Genomic DNA, 21,017 nt, shown 5'->3' with positions numbered 1-21,017 from the left:
TATTTCAATGATGACACCGAAAATGAAAACTGTATGGACAATCGGATTCCGATTAATAATAATCTCAAGTTCAATCAAACTGCAAATGATATGTGTCCAAACATTTCGGAACCAGTGACAAGAATAACAAAAACAACAAAAATACAACTTCAAACGATATATTTAATGTTGCTGTATTAGCATCATGTTATACTAGACGAATTATTAGCTAAGTTAAATATACAAATATTATTATCAAATAAAAATTTTGATATTTCAATCTCGCAAAAACAACAAGAAGAAACAACAAATGTACGCTATTACATAAACCACATTTTTCTCTTGCTTAATTTTTATCAATATAAATATTTAATTAATGTGATAACATTGGATTATTTATAATTAAAATCAAAAAAAAAAAAACATATTTAGACCAAATTTGTGTGTGCATTATTTTGTGAATTTTTCTATTTAGAAAACATTTGGGCGTTTTTATTTACACGATCGACCTAAACGATCGCTGTAAACTAATCACATACATTCTATTTGAATACAACAAAAAACACAATGCATTCATTTTAAATGTAGTCTAAGCGTTTATTCATTTTTCATTTCAAGTATTCGACAAACAAGTTAATCGTATAAACACACGCACAACATAAAAAAAATCATTCACTGGATGATTGGTTAACTTTGATTCAGTTTAACCAAATCGTATAAATTTATAAGGTTGCTTTTGTTTTATTTTCTCCTCGGTTTTTTTCTTTTTATCATATCAGCCATAAAATACGTCAATCAATGAATGTTCATCGAGTTAAAAAAATGATGAATAATAAATTCATTTATCTTCAGCAGTTATGACAGAGTCCTGGGAACGTGGAAGAAAAAAATTTTTGATAAAAATTGAACGATTCAATTGTAAAGAGAAAGATAACACTAAAACTTTACTTTGATGCATGCATTTAGCAACTAAGGTGAGGTAAAGGTTTGCTTTTTTCTACCCTTATAAAACAAACATTGAAATGCACTCACCTTGAATCGTCGTTGACCGTATTTGCTATAAAATTCAACCGTACATCTAGTCTTTTTTCCAGTTTTTTGATTAAATATTGAACACGCATCGTATGGTGGACAATATAAATGCAATGAAACAGCACCGTCCGTATGACTGGGATTTTCAACGCGATGTAATCCAAGTGTGTCTATTCACAATAAAAAAAATAAATTCAATTTAAAATAAAATATAAACGAAAAGAATGATTGATGAAAATGTCACACACCATTTATATAGTGAACACTATTGGTTTCCATAATAGCTCGAGATAGTTCTTGTAGTTCGCTGCCATTGTATTCATTGTTGCAATCGTCTCCAATTTTACTCGAAATATCGGCTGACGTGTTAATTTCTATATTATTGCCAATTTCATTATTTGGCCATGCATAGCGAATTTCACGCAATTCACCCTGTAACATTTTCATAAAACAATGCGAATCAGCATGATCATGAATGGCCGATGCATGTCCTTCACCCCAACATATGATCATCAAATTAAATTTACCATTGCCTGCATCAACCAAATTTCGTGTATATCTGAAAAGATATCGAAAGAACAACGAATCAATAAATCAGTTTTTTTTTGCACAACATTAGAAAGTTTTACTATTTTCCTTATTAAGTTATTTTTGGGTGTGTAATTCTTTTTGAATTTCATAATTTTTTTGTCGCAAATTTAGAATTCATTAACAAAAATTTCGGAAATCATACAAAACAGATACAATGAACTGAGTTGAACAACATTTCAGTTTTCAACATTTATTTATTTATTATGTCTGCTTTCTTTGTTGTAGCAACAAGAATAAGCCATTGACGTACAAGTGCACACACTGACGTATTCGATAGGGATGGTTGCACAAAATTTTTCAGATACTTTAGTGCATTTTGTGTGATAAATCAGCCATAAAAGGTGGTATTCGCCAGTTTTTTGCGGTATTTGCAAGAAGGCATTAGCCCCTTGCATTTATTTATGGGTTTTAATGAAGTAACCCATAAAGAACACAATTATCCGTCTGAAGCAATCTCATATATACCAGATCAGTTTAATCCAAAAATATCATGTGCACAGGATCTAGTTTAGACAATTACTGTGGGTTCGTCCTCTTAATGAGTAATATTAAATGCAATGACATTTCAAATAATAACAGTATTATGTATTATTTTTGTACAAAAAAACATATATTTGAAAAGTTTCCCTCAAATCGCGAATCTATTATTCAATGGTGGTTAATCGTTCAAAGTCGCAATTTTTGTTGTATAACACTCCGAAAACAAAATGATGCGGATGAAGATATTGTTATTTCAATAGACCTTTCTAATAAACATTCTTATCAGGATACGTGATTGATAACCTATAGCAAGATGTGTATTTTTTTCCCATAACGTTTAATTACTTTGCATCACGAACGATCAGCATGTGTCATAAAAAATGTTTATGGGTCTATAATTCATAGAATACCCGAAATATTTAATTTCCAACATTCGCTTGGTTTTAATCATTCAAATAACATTTTAACTTGAGTTGGAAACAAATATACGGCAAATCATCGTCTATTTTTAAAAATAAATCGATTAATATGATGCCCTCCATAAATCTGTGACATCAATTGTATTTCATTTAAATTTGACAAATTGTTTTTCTCATCATGAAAGGTTTTCGATAGTACTCTCCAAAAAAACCTATGACGTTTTTTGTATACATAAATGGTGACGAAATTCAAAATTGGAATTTCCAATGAATTTATAACGCATACGGCGACCCATTATATTCGGAAAAAATTCAACATTAGTGTCAACGTGCGGAGACTAGTTCTATGTTTGAAAAAATGTCAATCACTTTCATTCAAAATTTAATTTCAAAATATAGAAAAAAAAAATCGAACATGAAAACGTCAAATTTTCACCTATGCTATTTTATGTGTTTTGCAAAACGTGACTTGATTAGCATTTCACTCCATTAAAAAAAAGCAAATGACTATTTTTCAAAATGAACCCGTTCAATTTCAGTTTGCAAATCGAAGCGTTTGATGAAGAAGAAAAAAATCCGTGACCGGTTTGGAATGAAATCGAGTTTAACCGCGATATTGTCTAGTCAAACTTTCAAAAAGCTGAGAATTTTGAAAAAAAAAAAAAAAAATGAAATTCATCAAAGAACGAAAAAGAAAGTTTTTCGAAAATGTTGAACCCGAATTAAACAGACGGCTAATTGATTTCTAAAAATGTAAACAAACACAAAAAAACTGATTACAAACAAAGATATTTTTTTTTGCAAAATTCAATGAGTAAACGTGACTAGATTTTTTTTTTTTTTTCGAAAAAAGTTCGTCGTCATAATCAAAACGTGAGGTGAAAAATGATGCAAAAAATGTGATAATTAATTTTTGAAAAAAATTCATCATAGCTTCATAATTAATCAATTGAACGAGCGATATGAGTATATTAATCGCGTACGAAAATATTTTTTTGCAAATGAGCATCTTTGCACGTCGTTTGATTAGCACAGTCAATCAACTGATAATCGAAGCTCAAATAAAGAATAACAAAATCTTGTTTTGAAGTGATTAAAAGAATATAAATTCGCCATTTTTTTTCATGATTTATGAAGTCGATTTAATAGAAGAAATAAATTGCGCTCCAAAAACAATCAATTGTATACGCAAGTTATTTAAGGTTTCAATTTATTTTCAATATACAAATCATACGTCATCTAATTCGATACCATTTTTGACTTGAATAAGTTGTGCTCATTTTTTTCTCTCACATTTTATGTGATTTTTTTTAAATCAATAAGGAAATATTATTAATTAATCGATTATTAAGATGAATTCGTACAAATTAAAGCGATTAACAACGCATCATTATTAGTTTATGAAATGGATTTGAAATACATCTGTTATCATTTCATTCATGTTTTTTTCTCAGTGAACTTTAACTTTATTTTGTGTGTGAATAAGTGTTCAATCACGCGCGATGTACTTTTATATGTCTAGTTTGATATGCGCGTTTTTTTTTTTTAATTTTAGAGGTAGAGCGTGTGTGAATTTAGACATTGTCCATAATAGAACTTTATATTGTAATAAATTATTACTAATAATAATTTGTTTTTATGATTGTTTGCTCTAATCGGCTCAAATGTTGCGATTGATATTATGTCGAAGGATTTTAACGTATTTATACATGTTTTGATTTTTCTAACCTTTTTTGTTACCCAAAAGTGTCCTTGATACTTGTGTTACAACAAATCATCAACACAATCATAAATGTTGTGTTTTATTGTATGTTATTTTGCAAAAATCTAATTGATGCTTTAAAATGAGATGTAATCTGGTGTAAATAGATATGAAATTAAACATACCTGTAACGATCGAATTTAGCGAATTTTTTCCATTCGATTGGATTGGATCGGTAGCTAAGCATCAAATGGTTAACATATTCAATGTTGACTCGATCTGATTTGAAAACTTCGTGTAGTTCGGCAATGAGTTCGTCCAATGTAGCTGGTGATTTGGCATTTTTTAATGGTTTCTCTAAACCAGTAAAAGACTTGGTCAATTCACGAAGGTATTGTTCTGTGTTGTTTCCGTTTTCGCTAACTTCCTGCATCATTTTCACAATTTATTTTTTCCGTTCCTTTCTTTGTCTTTTTTTTAAACTGGAATGATTTAAGAATTTACACACAAATTTTTTTTGTGATTTTCAGAACTTTCGAGTTTAATTTAAAAAAATAAATAAATAAACTTGATTGAAACAATAATAAAAAAATGTCTAATGACAACTTTTGAAATCGATATCCAATTTCGGTTTATGTAAAATGTATTGTTCGTTGAAAATGAAAATAATCGATTGCGACTTATAACGGTGTATTCGCTATTGAGATTAGCGAAAGAGAATGAATGTAGAAAATTTGTGGTTGCTATTCAAGATCAAAACACCAACTGACTTATTTAAAATGAGGCACGGCCACTTTTTGCATCGATCACGAGCCGCAACAACAGCAGCAACAGCAACAACCGCCGCTGAAGAAGGAAAAAAGACGAAGCAAATCGATTCGGAAGCAGTAAGTGTATGTAGGGAAAACGAAGAAACAACAAGCAATAATTAAAAAGTACATGGTATACATATGTAACTACAAATATACAAAACGTAGAAAATCCATGTGACTATTTTTCTCTTTTCATATTTTGGTTTCAAATACAAAAAGAAATAGAAAAAAAAAACATACATATGAGAGAGACACACGACAGCAACTCAAGAGATAAAAATGCGTGTATGTGTTGATTGGCAGTTAAAAGAGGCTGTGAACGTGCGTAAGCACAATGTTTATGTGAAATAAATGAAAAAAAAAAAACAAACAAAAATATAAAAATGAACGAAATTGTCGAGGGTTCGATCAAGAAATGAAAAAAAAAAAAAAAAAAAAAAAACAGAAGCAGTCGAATCAGCGTTACTGGAGTTATAGTTACATCAACATTTAGCAATAATAATTTTAACATTTAAACTCATTTCTCATGATTATCAATCGCAATCAACGGTTTCGCACACTATCACCGAAGCAACTATTGAACACTGGAATGGTGTGATGTCGTATGTGTCGAACTAATGTATGTGCAAGCCGAAGATTGATTTGCGTCGAATCATCAAACACATTCACTCCCGCTATGAGTGCAGTGATGACCGACCGTATCACACACTTTGGTTATGTTCATCATCATCATAATCTGCCATGTAGTGCTTTATGTACCAGTTTTTTTACTTCTTCTTTTTCGTTTTCTTCGACAACTTCCGTTTCGATCTGTGTTTTATGCGATAACAAACGTCTATATATACACATATTTGCTTGCACGTTTTTCCCAGCAGCGCAATTTAATTCTTTTTTGTTTGTTTCATTTAATCCCGTGACAATTGATTATGCATTTTGTTTGATAAAATATGCGTCAAGCTTCTCTATTGGCCACTTGCATCTTTGTCGAATACATTCAAATATCAATTTCAAATATATGTGACGACCGTTTGTAATGCTTACGATGGCGATTTGTATATGATCATTTCAACGCATACATCTCGGACACAAAAGTGTTTTTGATGAATAAAGAGCATATTGTTTTTAGTTTTGATTGGCTCTCACTTTCTCAACAATGTGTGATTTATAAATGAACCGCTTAGAATAAAAGTAGATAATGGTAGAAAGTTAAAAAAAATCTCAATCATAAAGTTCTGTGAAAATAATACTCAATCAAGAAAAAATTAAAAATAAAAGTCGATCAAAAAATGAGTAAAAATAATACTCAATCAAGGGAAAAAGTGAAAATAAAAGTCGATCATAAATTATATTTTCATTATAATCTCACTCATTTGGAAAAATTCGATCATAAAATGAGTAAAAATAATACTCAATCAAGAGAAAAAGTGAAAATAAAAGTCAATCATAAAATGAGTGAAAATAAAAAGCAAACACAATTTATGATCGATTTTTATTTTCACTTTTTTTCTTGATTGAGTATTATTTTCATAGCACTTTATGATTGAGATTTTTTTTAACTTTCTACCATTATCTACTTTTATTCTAAGCGGTTCAAATATGATTAATCATTTCTATTTGAACAACAAGAAAATATTTGTTTGATTTAATTTTAAAATCAATGCGTTATTAATAAATTGTTTGCATTGTGTGTGTGTTTGATCATATTATGTGATGTTAACACCGATTCAAATTAATCATAATCGATACTTGTTATTTTGTTTAATGTAAATTAATTTTCATATCGATTTCCGTTGAATTCTTTAAAATCATATTTAAACACGAAATCAGAAGAACTAAACGAAAGAAATCAAACAAACTTGCCGAATTTTAAATCATCAATAATCAAACAACGTTTACATTCTAATATTCATGTTCACGTCTTTCCAATCTTATACATCGTTATTATTCCGATGCTATTTGTCGTTAGGTAGAATACATTTTAAAAACATATATGTTAAATTTTGGCCATAACATTCCATCAATGACATCACCAACCGATGAAGAACTAACAACACTCAAGTTTTTATTTCGAAAATGTCGGAGAAATACTTATTTCAAATTTTTTAAGACATATTTCATCACTTTTTGATACTGCTAAAAACACTTTTATTGAACTTTATTCTTGAGTGCAAAAAACCTATTAGATTTGCCTTCAAAACGAATATTTAAATTCCAATTTTTGTTTTAAATTTGCGACCGGATAAAAAATGAAATCTTTTTGTCGTGTTTAAATTTACAAAAGATTAGTTTAAAATGTGTAATTTTTCTTTAATACTCACCAAGTTTAAGCGCAGAAATAAAGAAGTGTTTAATGTGTTTTCGGGTGTCTTGGGTAGAATATGCGATCAAAATGTAATCGATGTTTTTTGTGTATATATGTACATATATTGGAATTTGTGCCATTTTTAACGTAATACCTATTGTGTCTCCCACTTTAATTTTTCAGGTAAACGAGCATTGCATTTTCGACGAACGAATAAAATGTAAATATGAGAAATTAATGTTTGTGGACAGCTCTGTTGGGAAAATGAAATAAAATCATTACAGTTTAAATATCTATCAGAGAATCGTAAACATTTCGTTGTAAACTCCATTGTAAATTAAGCATATATGTCAATGGTTAGACGATTGACGGTTATCTGATCAAGACCACAAGTACAAATTTCTGAATAATACTTAGCCAAACTATGAACCTAACATACCGTTACTTTACTTGATTGAAAAAGAAAACCCTTTGAGAAGAATAAGAAACAAAGCCGTAGACAAAGAGGTCGTAAAACGGAAAATATAATCACTCAAACCATCATACCTGAAACCATGACGATTTGAAAATAATTGAAATTATTCAAAGTGATGCAATACAAGAAAATTCATTGTTTTTCATCGAAAATACGAAAAATATTAAGTATATTGTTCATTTTTATTTTGTAAACAGTGTCATACATCTGAAAATGTATTTATAAAGCATCTATCAATTTAAATTCTATTTGTTATACAGTATTTGCCTCAATTCTAAATTGTAATGGACAATGAATGTAGTCTTTTTTTTCTAGTATTCTTGTGTTTGCGGTGGTCCTTTGGCTAAAACCGTTTTAATTGTTTTGAATAGTTTTGGTAGTAATTCGATATTTTTGTCCACACATTGAACGGCGCATCGTTCAAATTTGTTTGTATATTTGGAGATTTCATCTTCATTTGGATTTGGTGGCATTTCTAATTTGATGTCATCATTGCATTGCTATTTCAACGAAACATTTAAAAAAACAAAAACAAAGTTTTCTTAATGATTCATCCATCTCAATGTTGAAAATAAATTTCGTAAATAAATATTTTACCATGACGCAGCGCTGTAGTCGTCCTTGATAATCACCTAATTCTTTTTGTACGTATTGTTGTGCCCGATTCACTGGTGCCGAACATCGTTCAATGCATCCTTGTACTGAGTCAATGCTACCTAAGGGGAGAATCACAAAAGAAAAGAATAAAATTTAAAATAATCGTAAAACAATCAATAATAATTAATAAGTAATTTTTAAGTGATTTGCCCCTCAATGCTACCATTTTTATCTTCACAACATTTAGCCGCACATAAATGCATTTCAGCCTGCATAAAAAATGAAAATAAAACAAAAATGATTGAAAAATAAAAATCAACATTACATCTTACCATGTATCAGTTATGACCATTGGCAATTCCAATGGAACTGCCGTTTCGGTCTTATCACTGTACCTGCATTTTTCGTAATGTGGAACGATCCAAATCGTCGACCATCCGGGTCATTTCTTGTTCCACTCTTTGGCGTTGTTGATCAATGGTTAAACTCATTTTTATGGCCAATTTATTGCTCTTTAAATTATTTCAATGTCAAATTTCAATTTACCGGCTTCAAAAGTGTTCACGGAAAACTTTTCATTCACTTATAATCATTCACTTGTGTATGACTTTTGATTGATGAAACACCATGCTTGAATTTTTGACATTTTACTTCAGATTTGACAAAAAAAAATACTGAATACAGTTTACTACTGTACTTCAAAACAAACACAAACAAACGTTCATTCAAATCATTTTTATTTGTTTGTTTTTTATTATTATTATAAATAGCTAATGAGAAATGTGAAAGAATTTTTAGTGATAATTGAATAAAAAAAAAATTTTGGTTAAAAAAATCAATTTCAAAGAATTCGGTGGTGTGTACTGTTGTTTGTACCATTGTGAACCGGTCATAAATCGGACCAGTTTTATTAGTATGTTGTCAGCATTGCCGATTCGACAGTTGTATGTGCGATTGTTTGCTTGTGTATGTATATGTGTGTGCATGTGTATGTGTTTGTGCGTTCGCATGGTGTTTTTTATTAATCCGGTTCAAAATACACAGTCTGTATGCACTTTTAGATATTTTAAATAGGATTTTCGTCGTTCTTCATACAACATTTTTTTTTTCGCTCGCTCTCTATATTCAACACGAACATTTCAATCTATACTTCACCTGTCAAAATGCTTGGTCGCCTTTTTGTCTTTCATATACTGTACTAACCACTCTTTTTTGTGTATGTAAACCAACGACAAAAAAAATCGAAGGATAAAGGAATTTAATCGATAACAAATCATGATTTATGTAAGTATTTTGGAATTAATTTTAATTTTAAAATTGATTTTTTTTTGTGAGTGTTAATAAATATGGGGAATCGGAATATATACGATAGTAAACAAAAAAAGTTGATTTGATGGAATCCTGATGCGGTGATTTTGTGTTGATGCGGTACGATCATTTGTATTAATCAAGTTTGACCATTGAAATACCAATGGAACGTCGTTCGATAAGAACCAGTGAAAAGTGCAATTTTTCTTGAAATTCGTGCACATTTTTTTCGTCGATCTTTCGCGCACAAATGAAACTCATACCGTGTGTAGCGAATATGGCGGTCATTTACAGGCCAAAAAAGTAAATATTTGCAAACCGTTTGAATTAAGTTTATATGCCATGATTCAGCAGACATAATTATATATGTATAGATAGATATATATATATTCACTCCACACATTAGATATGGTATACTTTAAAATGCGTGTTGATTCTCGCAATTTTAAAATTATAATTCAGTTTTATTTTATGCGATTAAATATTTTTTTTCTTTTGAGTAAAAAAATGAAAAAAAAAGTTATTTAATTTTTTTTTGTTATCTCTCAGATGAGTGCAGATGACATGCAGTTTGATCAAACGGAAGTTTGTACTGACACCAAACCATCGGTGGGACTGAACAATATCCGTCACAATCATACGCATTCCACCACACATAACCATGGCCATAACCATTTGCATGGCGTCTTGATCGGTACCATGCAATCCTATGGAAACAATTTAATCGAATCATTTAAAACAGAACCAATGTGTCAAGTGCAATGTATGGATTGCCAAAAGGTAATTGGAAAACATTTCAAATTTTTTTTTTTTAATTTCAAATTTAATTTTAAAAAAAATGTGCTTGGCTTTGCATAGTATTTCAACAATGAAGAGCAATTGACCGCTCATCGGATGGTTCATCATACCCAGACAAATAACACAACGTCGGTCACATCAGCTGCAACGAACGAAAAAGTTTATGAATGCGGCATCTGTATGAAAACATTCAGCAAACACAGCAGCTGGTGGAAACATAAAAAATGTCATACCGGCGAACGGAATTACAAATGCTATATTTGCGAAAAATCATTTACACAACAAGCTAATTTGCATCGGGTAAATATTATTGTCAATACAATATGATTTCATAAATGACGGTATCAAATGTGTCAAACTCAAGGACCATTCCTCTGGTCATCCAAGAGTGTGATTGGCGAGGAGAAGAGCACATAGGAACAGTCTCTGGTCAATTTCCGAATTTTTATTTTTACATTCGATTGCTCTCATTTTAGCATATGTATGTTCATTCCGGCGAAAAGCCACATTCATGTAAGATTTGTAATAAATCCTTCTCACAAGCGGCCAATCTTGTAAAACATCAAGTCATTCACACCAGTGAGTATATCTTTTGTAGTCTGAATCTGGACAGTAAAAAAATCAGTGTGTTTTTTTCTTCTTTATTTTCAGATGAAAAACCGTTCCAATGCAAGCTGTGTCCGAAACAATTCACACAGCGCGCCAATTTAAAAAAACACGAAATGGTGCATACAGGTAATTTCCATTTTTGACGCAAATATCTCAAAGTTAAAATTAAAGCCGAAGGCAAACTATGTAAATTGGGGTATGTGCTTCAAATTGTTGTGCGAAACTTGACAAACTCTTGTGTTGACCATTTCGATGTTTCGCAATTATTTGTTGAAGACTCTTCAATGAAGAGATCGAACTTTTTGTGCATCAGAAAGTTTGGGTTGACCAAATGCTTTCACAAATTGTTGTCATTTTTTTGTTTTTTTTTATGATATTGAACTTTTTATATAATTTTACAAGAATTTTTTTTTTATACAATTACAATAATAATTATTTTAATAATTTTCTTCTTTTTTCAAAGGTGAACGGCCGTATTCGTGCCCGATATGCAAGAAGGCTTACGCTCAATATGCAAATATGAAAAAGCATATGCCGGTGCATGCAAAGTCAAAGCAATCGGTGTAAGTGGAAATTTAAAAAAACACATACACAAACACAGAAAACATAAAATTTTATTATTTTTACTCAATCAGTTAAACGGCATTTCCTCACGAATCCTATATAAACTTTTATGTGTTTCTATGACAAAAAAAAACATAAAATATTTACATTTCACCTACATTCCTTAATTTTATTTTTCTCCGTTCTTTTTGTTAACACAATGCTACGTCTATAATAAATTTAACAAAATAAAATCAATATCCTTGAACATTAAAAAAAAAATACGTTCCACGTTATTGGGAATGACATTTCTTCGAATTAAAATCGATCTCACACGAATCATATCATCGATCAAATTATTGTCGTCGAAATGGAACTTGAATATTGGCATTTTAACTGTTCTCAATCAGTGCATATTTGTGCGCGAAATGCAAAATTTTATTCGATACAATAACAATCTACGACGAACACTTGGAAAATTGCAAAAACAATCCCGACAACTATAATTATGATGAAGTATTGGACAAACTCACGTAAGTCGCTCTAGTACTATACATGAATTTTTCATTGTTTATATCGATCGATACATCTACATGTGTGTGTGTTTTTTCCCGTACAGTGATTCAACTTTAACCGATCCAAAAGAAATAGTTGGTCGATCAACATCGTCGTCACTAAGTTCAAATCAAATTGCATCAATTATTGTGGTAACCGCTGCAATGACACCTACATCGATGACACCGTCAATAAATGTGGCTGGCACACGATCGACAGGTGAATATTATCGTTCTATTTCTTTCAATGATGTCATTCTACAGCAATGAAAGAAAAATGCATTTTCCATTTTCAGTTGTAGGAAATACGGTGACATCGAATGCAATGTCCAACATGAACCCAAATGTGTCGGCAACTTCATTAACAACCATATCGAATGTAACCGGTTTGGCCACCATTGCAATGCCAGCCAGTAATTTAAAAGTGATTAAATATCCGCGTCACACATATCACATGTGAAAATACGCTAATTCATCAATGACCCTATCGACTTTTGGTCGCAAGACAAAAGGCACGAAAGCAACAAAGTGTGCCCGAACAAAAAAAAGCGTAAACATGCAATTCAATTGAGTTTGAATTTGTGGTGTATTTTATAAGGTTAAGCCATCCGCAGTAAAACAATATAGATATACATGTATATCAATACATTCGTGTGTTAATTCCCAATACCATCATCCCATATTATGAAAATCCAATTATAACAAAGCGATATTTCATTGGTAGGCAGCTCAAATTATTGATGAATGAGCTGATGGGATGTACGCAATCATTTCGATTCAAATCGATTGGATATTGCAAGACAAATAATATTTTAAAAAAATCAAGTGTCGTAAATATATCGAATGAAAAATATGAACTCCATTACCATAACGTATGTGTTTTAAATGATACTTGAACATTGAAAATCGAAAATCAAAATGAAATTAAGAGAACGGTGATATACAAGGTGTGGCATGAATTAGTTTACATTGGCACGAATAGCACTATCACCTCGAACCAAATTACACTCACTTCCAAATGAGGCATTTTTATTTGCGCGTTCGGTACATTTTCTTCTTTGAACAAAAAAATTAATCGGCCAACCGCCTCCCCCTTTCATCCCCACCTTGTAAATATAATGATTATATACTTACAAATTAAGCCATTTTGTATATGTAAGATGACAAAAAAATATGTGATTATTTTATCACGATTTCTACGATAGATCGTTGAAAGGAGTAATGATAGATGCTTTTATAGAAAAACACATGGAATAAAATATTGAGTGTTATCAATAAAATAATTGTAAAGTTTAAGATTAACAATATCGAATTACCAGGAGAAAAATTACGATAGATTTAAACAGAAAAAAAAGCAAATAAGCCAATAAAAAATAAAGGTGATTTAATATACGAAATTATTCAATTTGTATTTTTCTCTTTAGATTTAAATCAATATTCATTTTATAATACTTTGTTTTTTTTTCTAAGTCTTGTTGGGTTGGCTGTTTTTTTTTTCAAATTTCAATTTTCTGATTTTATTTCAATCACAATTCAATCAATTTAAGTATGAAAATAATTTCAGTTTTCAACAATAAAATAAAATGCTTTATTTGTGCTAATTCTAGGATTTTTGCAAAATTTGCAATCCAACGGAAAAAAATTCCATAAAAAAAAATAAAAACTTATACACATATAAATATAAATTCGATTTATCAAATCAAATAAAGATCTTCCACACATTTTCAAATCACATTCATTGGTTTCGATGCTGCTGCAGTTGCAGCTGTTGTTGTTGTTGCTGTCGCCGTTGTAGATTTCGACGTTGTTCCATTCTTCGCTGTGCTAAAGTAACATGATGATTATAGAATTGTCGATAAAGTGTTCCTAAATCATTGCGTAATGTTTGTGGTATTTCCATTTGTGAGATTTCATTAAGATTTCTATAGAATCACCGGAAAAAATTGTTAAAAATTATCCGTTATCACATGTTTACAATCAAAATTGGCGCCAAATATGTTTGTAGTTTCATTCATTTCCAATGGTGACGAAAGGCAAAAAAGGAGAAAAAAGATTAGTTAGAAATTTAACTACAAACAAAAGAACTTTTCGAAACCACAGATGACGTTAGCCCATGAATTTGGTGAATGTAATGAAGCAATTGGTAAAACTTATTCAATTCTTTTGAAAAATATGCATCAGAGATGTCAAAAATGGTAAATTTAATTCGTTGTTGGTTGATATTAAATCTACCAAAATTGAATTAAAAATACCAAATTTTCTCTCTCTGTGTATACTTGTTCGGTATGAGAACTTGACATTTATGATTTTGCGAACTAAACGATTTTTTTTTAAATTAAACGTCGAATCATCTGATTACAAGTTCTAAACAAACCGCCATCTAGTTTTGAAAAGTTATTATTTTGTGTGTATGAATTAAGTTCAATAAAATAGACCCATAAAATGGATTCAAAAATATCCTATCGTAAAAAAATGGATTCAATTCAGGTGTGGCTCACAGTTTAATATCACCTGAATTTCATCCTATTTCCACGGTAGACGTGGGTGAAACTAAGTCATTTTCATCTTTAAATTGAGTAAAATCGTTACCTAGCTTTCGTAATGATTGCCCACGATGAAATTGTTTTAAGACTTTGTACCGGATAATGAATGTATACATGTTGAATGGGTCGTTTGTCAGTAGACGCTTCTGGCCAAAATACTTCTTTGTGATTCACATGCATCAATAGTCCCGTATAACAATCACGAAATATCCACGGATGCGTTTTAAATGTATCCATTTCAGTTTGATCGTCTTTACCTAGTAGTCGGTATAAAACCAATTTGGCTGCATAATTTATCCATAAAATATCTACCGGACGTCCCGTTCGATTGAATGCGATTAATTTTGCTGGTTCATTTGACTCTTTGGAGCGAAGTGTGTCATCATATATGGCTGGCATCATGTTATTTCGCCAATTTTTCCTTGTGACCTCAATGAAATGGCCAACCTGACTGTCGTTCAAATTTCACTTGATAGAAACTGAAATCAACATAAATAAAAACAAAAAAAAAATTGAGAGGAAAAGTAACCAACATAGAATGAATTAAACAAGAAAGCTTCACTCTTACCCTTTTATCAAATTAATTTGCAATATTTTATTCGTTGAAAAATTCATCAAATGGCCATATGACAGACACAATTTAAAACATTTCTTTTAAAATAAAATTCATTTAAAAATCGATGCTCTTTGTTTTTTTGTGTGTGAGTGAATAGATTCATTTGGTATTTATTTTGATTTTTTTTTCATTCAAAACCAGATATTTGACATTGACAGTTCATCGGTGGAGCGCTGACAGTTCGCACGTATACACATAGAGCGACAGAGAGAGGCGTATGTGTCAAAAACGATAAGAAACAAAATTTCGATCTCTGTTTACGTGCTACAACTCTTGTTTTGAGCGATTTAAACAAAACCTAGAATGGCTGTGTGCATCGCAATTATCGGCAAAGATGTGAGTTTTATACATGAAACAAAAAATTATTGATAAAAATGTATTTTGTATATAAATAGTTTTTGTTTTACATCAGAATTCGCCACAGTATATCGCCACATCCGATTTGGACAAGGAGCTTGAATTGCAGTATCGTGTTCATGCCGCATTAGATGTAGTTGAAGAAAAATGCTCGGTCGGCCAAACACCATCACAAGATTCAAGAGATTTGTATATTGGCCTCTTATATGCAACGGAATATCACAAAATGTAAGCATCATTGACATTTTATATACCCGAAGTGTGTGTCAAAGCATTAAAATGTCTCACATCTTGTCTCTTTCTTGGTTGTTGATTGTTTGTTGTGGCCGCTTCTATTTTACCAATTGATTTGATTGAGAGCAGCTATGGATATGTGACAAATAGCAAAATTAAATTCATCATTGTGGTTGATTCTAGCAATACGGCATTGCGGGAAAATGACGTTCGAACGGTAATGGAAACTAATTCAATAAAAGTGTTGATCAACAATGAATTGAACCAATTGCAAATACATTTCAATTTATTTTCTTTTTTTCAATTCAAATAGATGTTTCGTAATTTACATTCATTGTACACAGATGCTGTGTGTAATCCATTTTACGTGCCCGGCGAACCATTGACATCAAGGTAACCAACAATAGAATCGATTTGCATAGTTTTGGAATCCAATCTGCGATTTTTCTCAGAAAAAAAAAATCCGCAATTTTTAAATGTTGTCTCATGGTGTTGTTTATTTATCTCTACGAAATGTTTGAATGGAAAAAGTTGAAAACAAAAACTAAAATATACAGGCATTTCGAACAATGTGTTGATTTCGGAGAAATTAATTTTTACGTGTGTCTATTGTAAACTCCATCCCACATGAAACAAAATTATCAATAATTTTTCCATAATGTTTGAAACACTGTGTATGAAAAAAAAAATGTTTTTACAAATTTTAAATTACATTTCTAAATCTAGATTCGACGACTAACGTCTCGAATATATTATTATGTATTCCGTCTAAACTTTTGGTTGAGAATGGCAGGTGTATTTTCAACTCTAAATGTAACCACTTTAAAAACCTCTCTGAGAATATTTGATTCGATTTGACGACATTCACTCAAACATTTTATTTTCTCAACATTGAACAAACTCCGAGAGAGAAACTTTCCACTTATTTTTCAATTTTCATTTTAATAAAATTTAATACCTTTTTTTTGTTATTTTTAGCAACTTTGATAAACTAGTTCGTCAAATAATGACTGGCACAGTGTAATCGTGAATTGACATCACCGTACGAGATGAATGGTCGAAATAATCGAATTCAGATGTGATTTATTTCATGAAAAGTACACTACAATAAAACAAAATAAAAATTGAGGTAGAAAATCGGCAACAAATCTCACATTGAATTGAACTCAACCATGCGTCAACAAGTTGTTAAATTTAAGATTAACTATATTTTACGAAACATTTCCATTATAAACGAAAATTGTAATTTATAATAAACAATGTGAAGAAAAGAACTGTATTCAAAAGAAAATAGTAGAAAACAATTCAATTTGTATCATTTCAATTTGTTGTTATGCAAGTGAACGAAAGAGTGGTAAGCGTTAGTAAAATGCAAATTGGCGTGAAATTACAAATTTATATCCATAAATTTGTTTCTTTCTCTTTCTCCAATTTACATCGCTCGATTGAATTGACGAAGACTGTCACTTGGTGTTGGGTGGTTTCTATAAAAGATTCATTCATAATTTCCATCGGCATCATTTCGGTGCAAAAACTCTCAACAACACTTTGAAGTTCTTCGCGCATAATTTTGAACTTTTTTTTCCCTCGTTTTCGGTGAATAAACGAAAAAGGTGTGTCTGTGAGCGATGGCTTCCAAGTTGCTGATGGTAAACAAACAAGTTATCAGTCATTGTCAGTGTAAAAAAATTGTGTTGTGTAAACATTATTTTGCAACAAATTCGTTATTTTCGTTTTTTTTTTCTTGGATTAGAATTTCTTATTGATGCTAAGTGTGCACGTGTTAATAATCGCGGCCGATCCACGCATGAAACATCTTTCAGAGCGGGAACGAGTACGATATGGTTGGTATTGTGTGTATTATGTCAAATGTTTACTAGATTGATGTCGCGGCAGTCAGGTGGATGACGTGCATTAAATCATCATGTGAATATTACTTAAATTGCGATTTCTTGCGTATGTAAAGGAGATTTCGAGAGAAAAAACACGTATTTATTCAAATCACAAACATTCATTCATCTTTTTTACAAAATGTTATATATGTATAAAATTTATATTTTGATTTGACGTGGTTCAGCAGCACTTGAACATCATGAGATGTGAAGTACAAAACACGAGCAGTTTGTGAACACTTAAAGCAACAATGGCATTTTCCCTCGAGGAACTTGGCTTTTTTCTCCATGTGCTTATGTGCGTATACACTGTATATATTCGGATAAGGAGATAATCGTTTTTTTTCGCTCAAGAATTTCGCAATCATATTGAGAGGTTTTCATGTTTCAACTTCGATTCTTGGAAACGCGTGTTTGTGTGTTTGTGTGTGTGAGTTTGTGTCAAGAATTGACTTGAATTTGTCATTTTTTGCTTGTACAAGTAATTGATGTGATTTATTGTTTGTTGATAACACTGGTTTGTTGTTTATTTGGCAGGTACAATACCAATGGCACCGAAACGCACGAATCGAGTACAAATTCAAGTGTTTCGCGGCGCAAACAATGAGGAAGAACACTATGCACCATGGGGATTCATTATACGACAACCAGCCGAAACAAATCATTATTATCGTCGATGATGAGAATGCTTCATTTCGATAAACAATTTTTCGTTCGTTTTCTTGTTTTCTTTGTCAAAATTCATATTTAATAAAATCGGTGTGTGAATTAGTTTTTGCTTCGTGTATTTGATTTTTATTTTTTCGACTTTTGTTTGTCTCACCTTCGTATGGTCCCAAATCAAACAACAGCACACAATGGAATGGAATCGGAATGGCGAAGAGAAAACAAAACATATCGAAAAATATAGAAAAACGAGTGCGGTTTGCAAATATATCATCATTAATTTTCATATAAAAAAATTCGGGCCAAACACAAAACCCAAAATATGTTTGTTTGCTAAATAATCCATCATGGACGAAATGAATTACATCGAACAAAGTTGAAATCGAAATCATTTATCGAAATGAAATAAGAACAAGAACATGAACTGAAACAAAAAAAAAATTAGAACGAAGAGAGCAAGAGAGAGAAAACCGTACCGTGCTGTAATTAATCACAATTTTCTGAAGAAATTGAATATTCACGCAAATTCCCATCGCACGTGGGGTTTCGCCATCATCATAAAACTTCGAACACAAAAAAGAATGTCTGCTTGATGACCCAACATCAAATTAAAGAATTAACCGTAATTTAATTTCTTTTCCTTTTCAATGAGCAAACGAAGTCGAGACAAGTGCTCTCCAAATAACGGACAACAGCAAAAAAAAAGTAGCCCGTTGTATTCCAAAATCAAAAGTATAAATAAAATAAAGCATAAGCAAACATTTGGAAATTATCCGTTATGGAAAACATTGATGAGCCTTGATCGTATAAGCTTTCCAGCTTTAATGCGCTGACTTTCAAATATGTTTGGCCAGCACCTTTAGCGCATATAATCGCTACCGTTTTTAAACGGTTTTACTCGTGGATATAAATTATTTAGGTTTACCGCAACGCATTTGCTTCGTTTAACCACATTCATTGCTAATTTGTGCAATTTCGTGGCCTCCTCCCAATTCATCCACTTCGAATTTCTCTCTCTCTCTCTCTATTGTTCTTGTGCAAACGCACATAAGAAAAAAAAATTGAAGGAGCTCAATGTTTTAAAAAAATGTTGTATAGAAAATACATAGAAATCCTTTGTTGTCTCACATCCAAAATGAGGGCGACACACATTTTTGTTTCGCATGAAATTAAAAGAAAACACACTTTCCTCAACAAGAATATAAACATGATATGGAAGATCTTAAACGGCATTAAAATCAAATTACAAACGTCACACAAGATATTCATTTTGTTGCTATGATTATTTTTGTAACATAAAATGCGCCAAAATGGTAAGAAGAAAAGTACATTATTATTATCTAGCAACAGATAAACTACACAACCCATTCAACCGCAAAAGAAAATGAAGAAAAAATCGCACACAGCCACCCACCGAAAATAAAGACTAAACGATATCGTTATCGTTATGAATGTGTCTGTGTGAGTGTGTGCATATGACTGAATATATGGAAAATCATCAACGCTCATTTTAACTATAAAGCAATTGTATTATGTTTGGCTTATATATTCAAACACAAAACGAAATGATAAACATTGCAAAGTTCGAAGCTTTACTTACTTATATTCATCGGTACAGTGTACATAACATCTAACTCAGCATTAAGTTCATGTACGAAAAGCGTTCGCTTTATGCCATTTTGCGCCATTCCTTTTTTTTACTTTTTACTACATTCATACAACACACACCAGATAAGGCAGATACAACTGTTTCGAAGAAAAGACGACTTTTCAACAGACAAAGTTCATTCTCTCTGGTTGCCAACTTTCGTAAAGTCGAATCATTTTTTTCTCTCTCTCTCTCTCTTTCGAAAAAAAGCGACTTTTAAATTCCACTTTGTTGAAATTTGTTGAAATATCTAACTATAAATCTAACAAGTATTTCCAACGGGATCTTTTGAATCAATCATACTGTTGTTTGAATACCGAACTGTTTGAGTTTATATTCAACAACAAAAAAGTTATGTCAAGTCAAAGGATTTAACCTTTTATGACACCAATTACGTTGACTTATTATAGCTCAACATTAAAATGCAACCATAGGAAAAAGTGTTGAAAGTCAATTATTTTTCAGCCGTAGCAAAAGGAATCGTGTAACCGGATTATTTCCAGCCCTCTTCTACTGTAAAAGATGATGGCCATCATTACAATACAAACTGAAACTCCTTTCGAGTAATTTATTTCGGAAATTGCATATGAAAAAGTTAACGTAAAAGAAAATCATATTTTGTCGTAATTAAAATGCCAAGTAGTTCTTTGTGTTCGGCCATTCTTTTGGTGATGATAACGAAGAAAATTCCAACGAGTCAAAATTGGAAGATAAATAGATGAGAAAAAAAAAACCATAAAGACGACAAAGAAAAGTATAATGACAACGAGTTGCCTCGATAAAATTCACTGCAAAAGTCCAGCTGTGTTAAACAGCTTGAATAGTTCAAAAGTTCGGAAGAAAGAAAGAAAGATAGTGCT

General features: G+C 31.1%; 5 protein-coding genes across 7 annotated transcripts; 2 read left to right on the top strand and 3 right to left on the bottom strand.

The window, feature by feature from the left end:
- Positions 1-551: 551 nt before the first annotated feature.
- Positions 552-5,083, bottom strand: LOC116352129 (cysteine dioxygenase type 1). Of its 2 annotated transcripts, none has more exons than XM_031784445.1 (5): positions 4,974-5,083; positions 4,389-4,685; positions 1,260-1,570; positions 1,012-1,181; positions 552-847 (listed from the first exon to the last, which is right to left on the bottom strand). In XM_031784445.1, the coding sequence occupies exons 2-5, from the start codon at positions 4,637-4,639 to the stop codon at positions 818-820; spliced, it is 762 nt and encodes a 253-aa protein (XP_031640305.1). In that variant the 5' UTR covers positions 4,640-4,685; positions 4,974-5,083; the 3' UTR covers positions 552-817. The 2 variants fall into 2 exon arrangements, with proteins under 2 accessions (XP_031640305.1, XP_031640304.1); XM_031784444.1 differs by lacking the exon at positions 4,974-5,083 and adding an exon at positions 4,810-4,911.
- A 2,872-nt stretch (positions 5,084-7,955) lies between these two features.
- On the bottom strand, positions 7,956-9,024 carry LOC116352490 (protein FAM136A). Its single transcript, XM_031785137.1, has 4 exons — positions 8,785-9,024; positions 8,613-8,658; positions 8,390-8,508; positions 7,956-8,292 (listed from the first exon to the last, which is right to left on the bottom strand). Exons 1-4 carry the CDS (start codon positions 8,878-8,880, stop codon positions 8,104-8,106), a joined length of 450 nt encoding a protein of 149 aa, XP_031640997.1. The 5' UTR covers positions 8,881-9,024; the 3' UTR covers positions 7,956-8,103.
- Positions 9,025-9,408: 384 nt separating this feature from the next.
- Positions 9,409-13,579, top strand: LOC116336564 (zinc finger protein 90-like). Of its 2 annotated transcripts, none has more exons than XM_031760473.1 (9): positions 9,409-9,673; positions 10,247-10,477; positions 10,556-10,795; positions 10,972-11,074; positions 11,147-11,230; positions 11,568-11,667; positions 12,058-12,180; positions 12,267-12,421; positions 12,498-13,579. In XM_031760473.1, exons 1-9 carry the CDS (start codon positions 9,665-9,667, stop codon positions 12,659-12,661), a joined length of 1,209 nt encoding a protein of 402 aa, XP_031616333.1. In that variant the 5' UTR covers positions 9,409-9,664; the 3' UTR covers positions 12,662-13,579. The 2 variants fall into 2 exon arrangements, with proteins under 2 accessions (XP_031616333.1, XP_031616335.1); XM_031760475.1 differs by lacking the exon at positions 9,409-9,673 and adding an exon at positions 9,992-10,108.
- Positions 13,580-13,860: 281 nt separating this feature from the next.
- On the bottom strand, positions 13,861-15,363 carry LOC116352605 (von Hippel-Lindau tumor suppressor homolog). Its single transcript, XM_031785329.1, has 3 exons — positions 15,313-15,363; positions 14,791-15,223; positions 13,861-14,123 (listed from the first exon to the last, which is right to left on the bottom strand). The coding sequence occupies exons 2-3, from the start codon at positions 15,144-15,146 to the stop codon at positions 13,937-13,939; spliced, it is 543 nt and encodes a 180-aa protein (XP_031641189.1). The 5' UTR covers positions 15,147-15,223; positions 15,313-15,363; the 3' UTR covers positions 13,861-13,936.
- A 168-nt stretch (positions 15,364-15,531) lies between these two features.
- Positions 15,532-17,255, top strand: LOC116352529 (trafficking protein particle complex subunit 2-like protein). The gene is made up of 5 exons (XM_031785195.1): positions 15,532-15,696; positions 15,773-15,945; positions 16,081-16,168; positions 16,265-16,344; positions 16,930-17,255. Exons 1-5 carry the CDS (start codon positions 15,664-15,666, stop codon positions 16,973-16,975), a joined length of 420 nt encoding a protein of 139 aa, XP_031641055.1. The 5' UTR covers positions 15,532-15,663; the 3' UTR covers positions 16,976-17,255.
- Positions 17,256-21,017: the final 3,762 nt, after the last annotated feature.

The sequence above is a fragment of the Contarinia nasturtii genome, unplaced genomic scaffold (assembly GCF_009176525.2).
Source record: "Contarinia nasturtii isolate CC-2019 unplaced genomic scaffold, AAFC_CNas_1.1 Cnas_scaffold_187, whole genome shotgun sequence".
NCBI classification, from domain to species: domain Eukaryota; kingdom Metazoa; phylum Arthropoda; class Insecta; order Diptera; family Cecidomyiidae; genus Contarinia; species Contarinia nasturtii.
The sequence above is the reverse complement of the archived record's forward strand: the minus strand, read 5'-3'. Positions and strand labels throughout refer to the sequence as shown.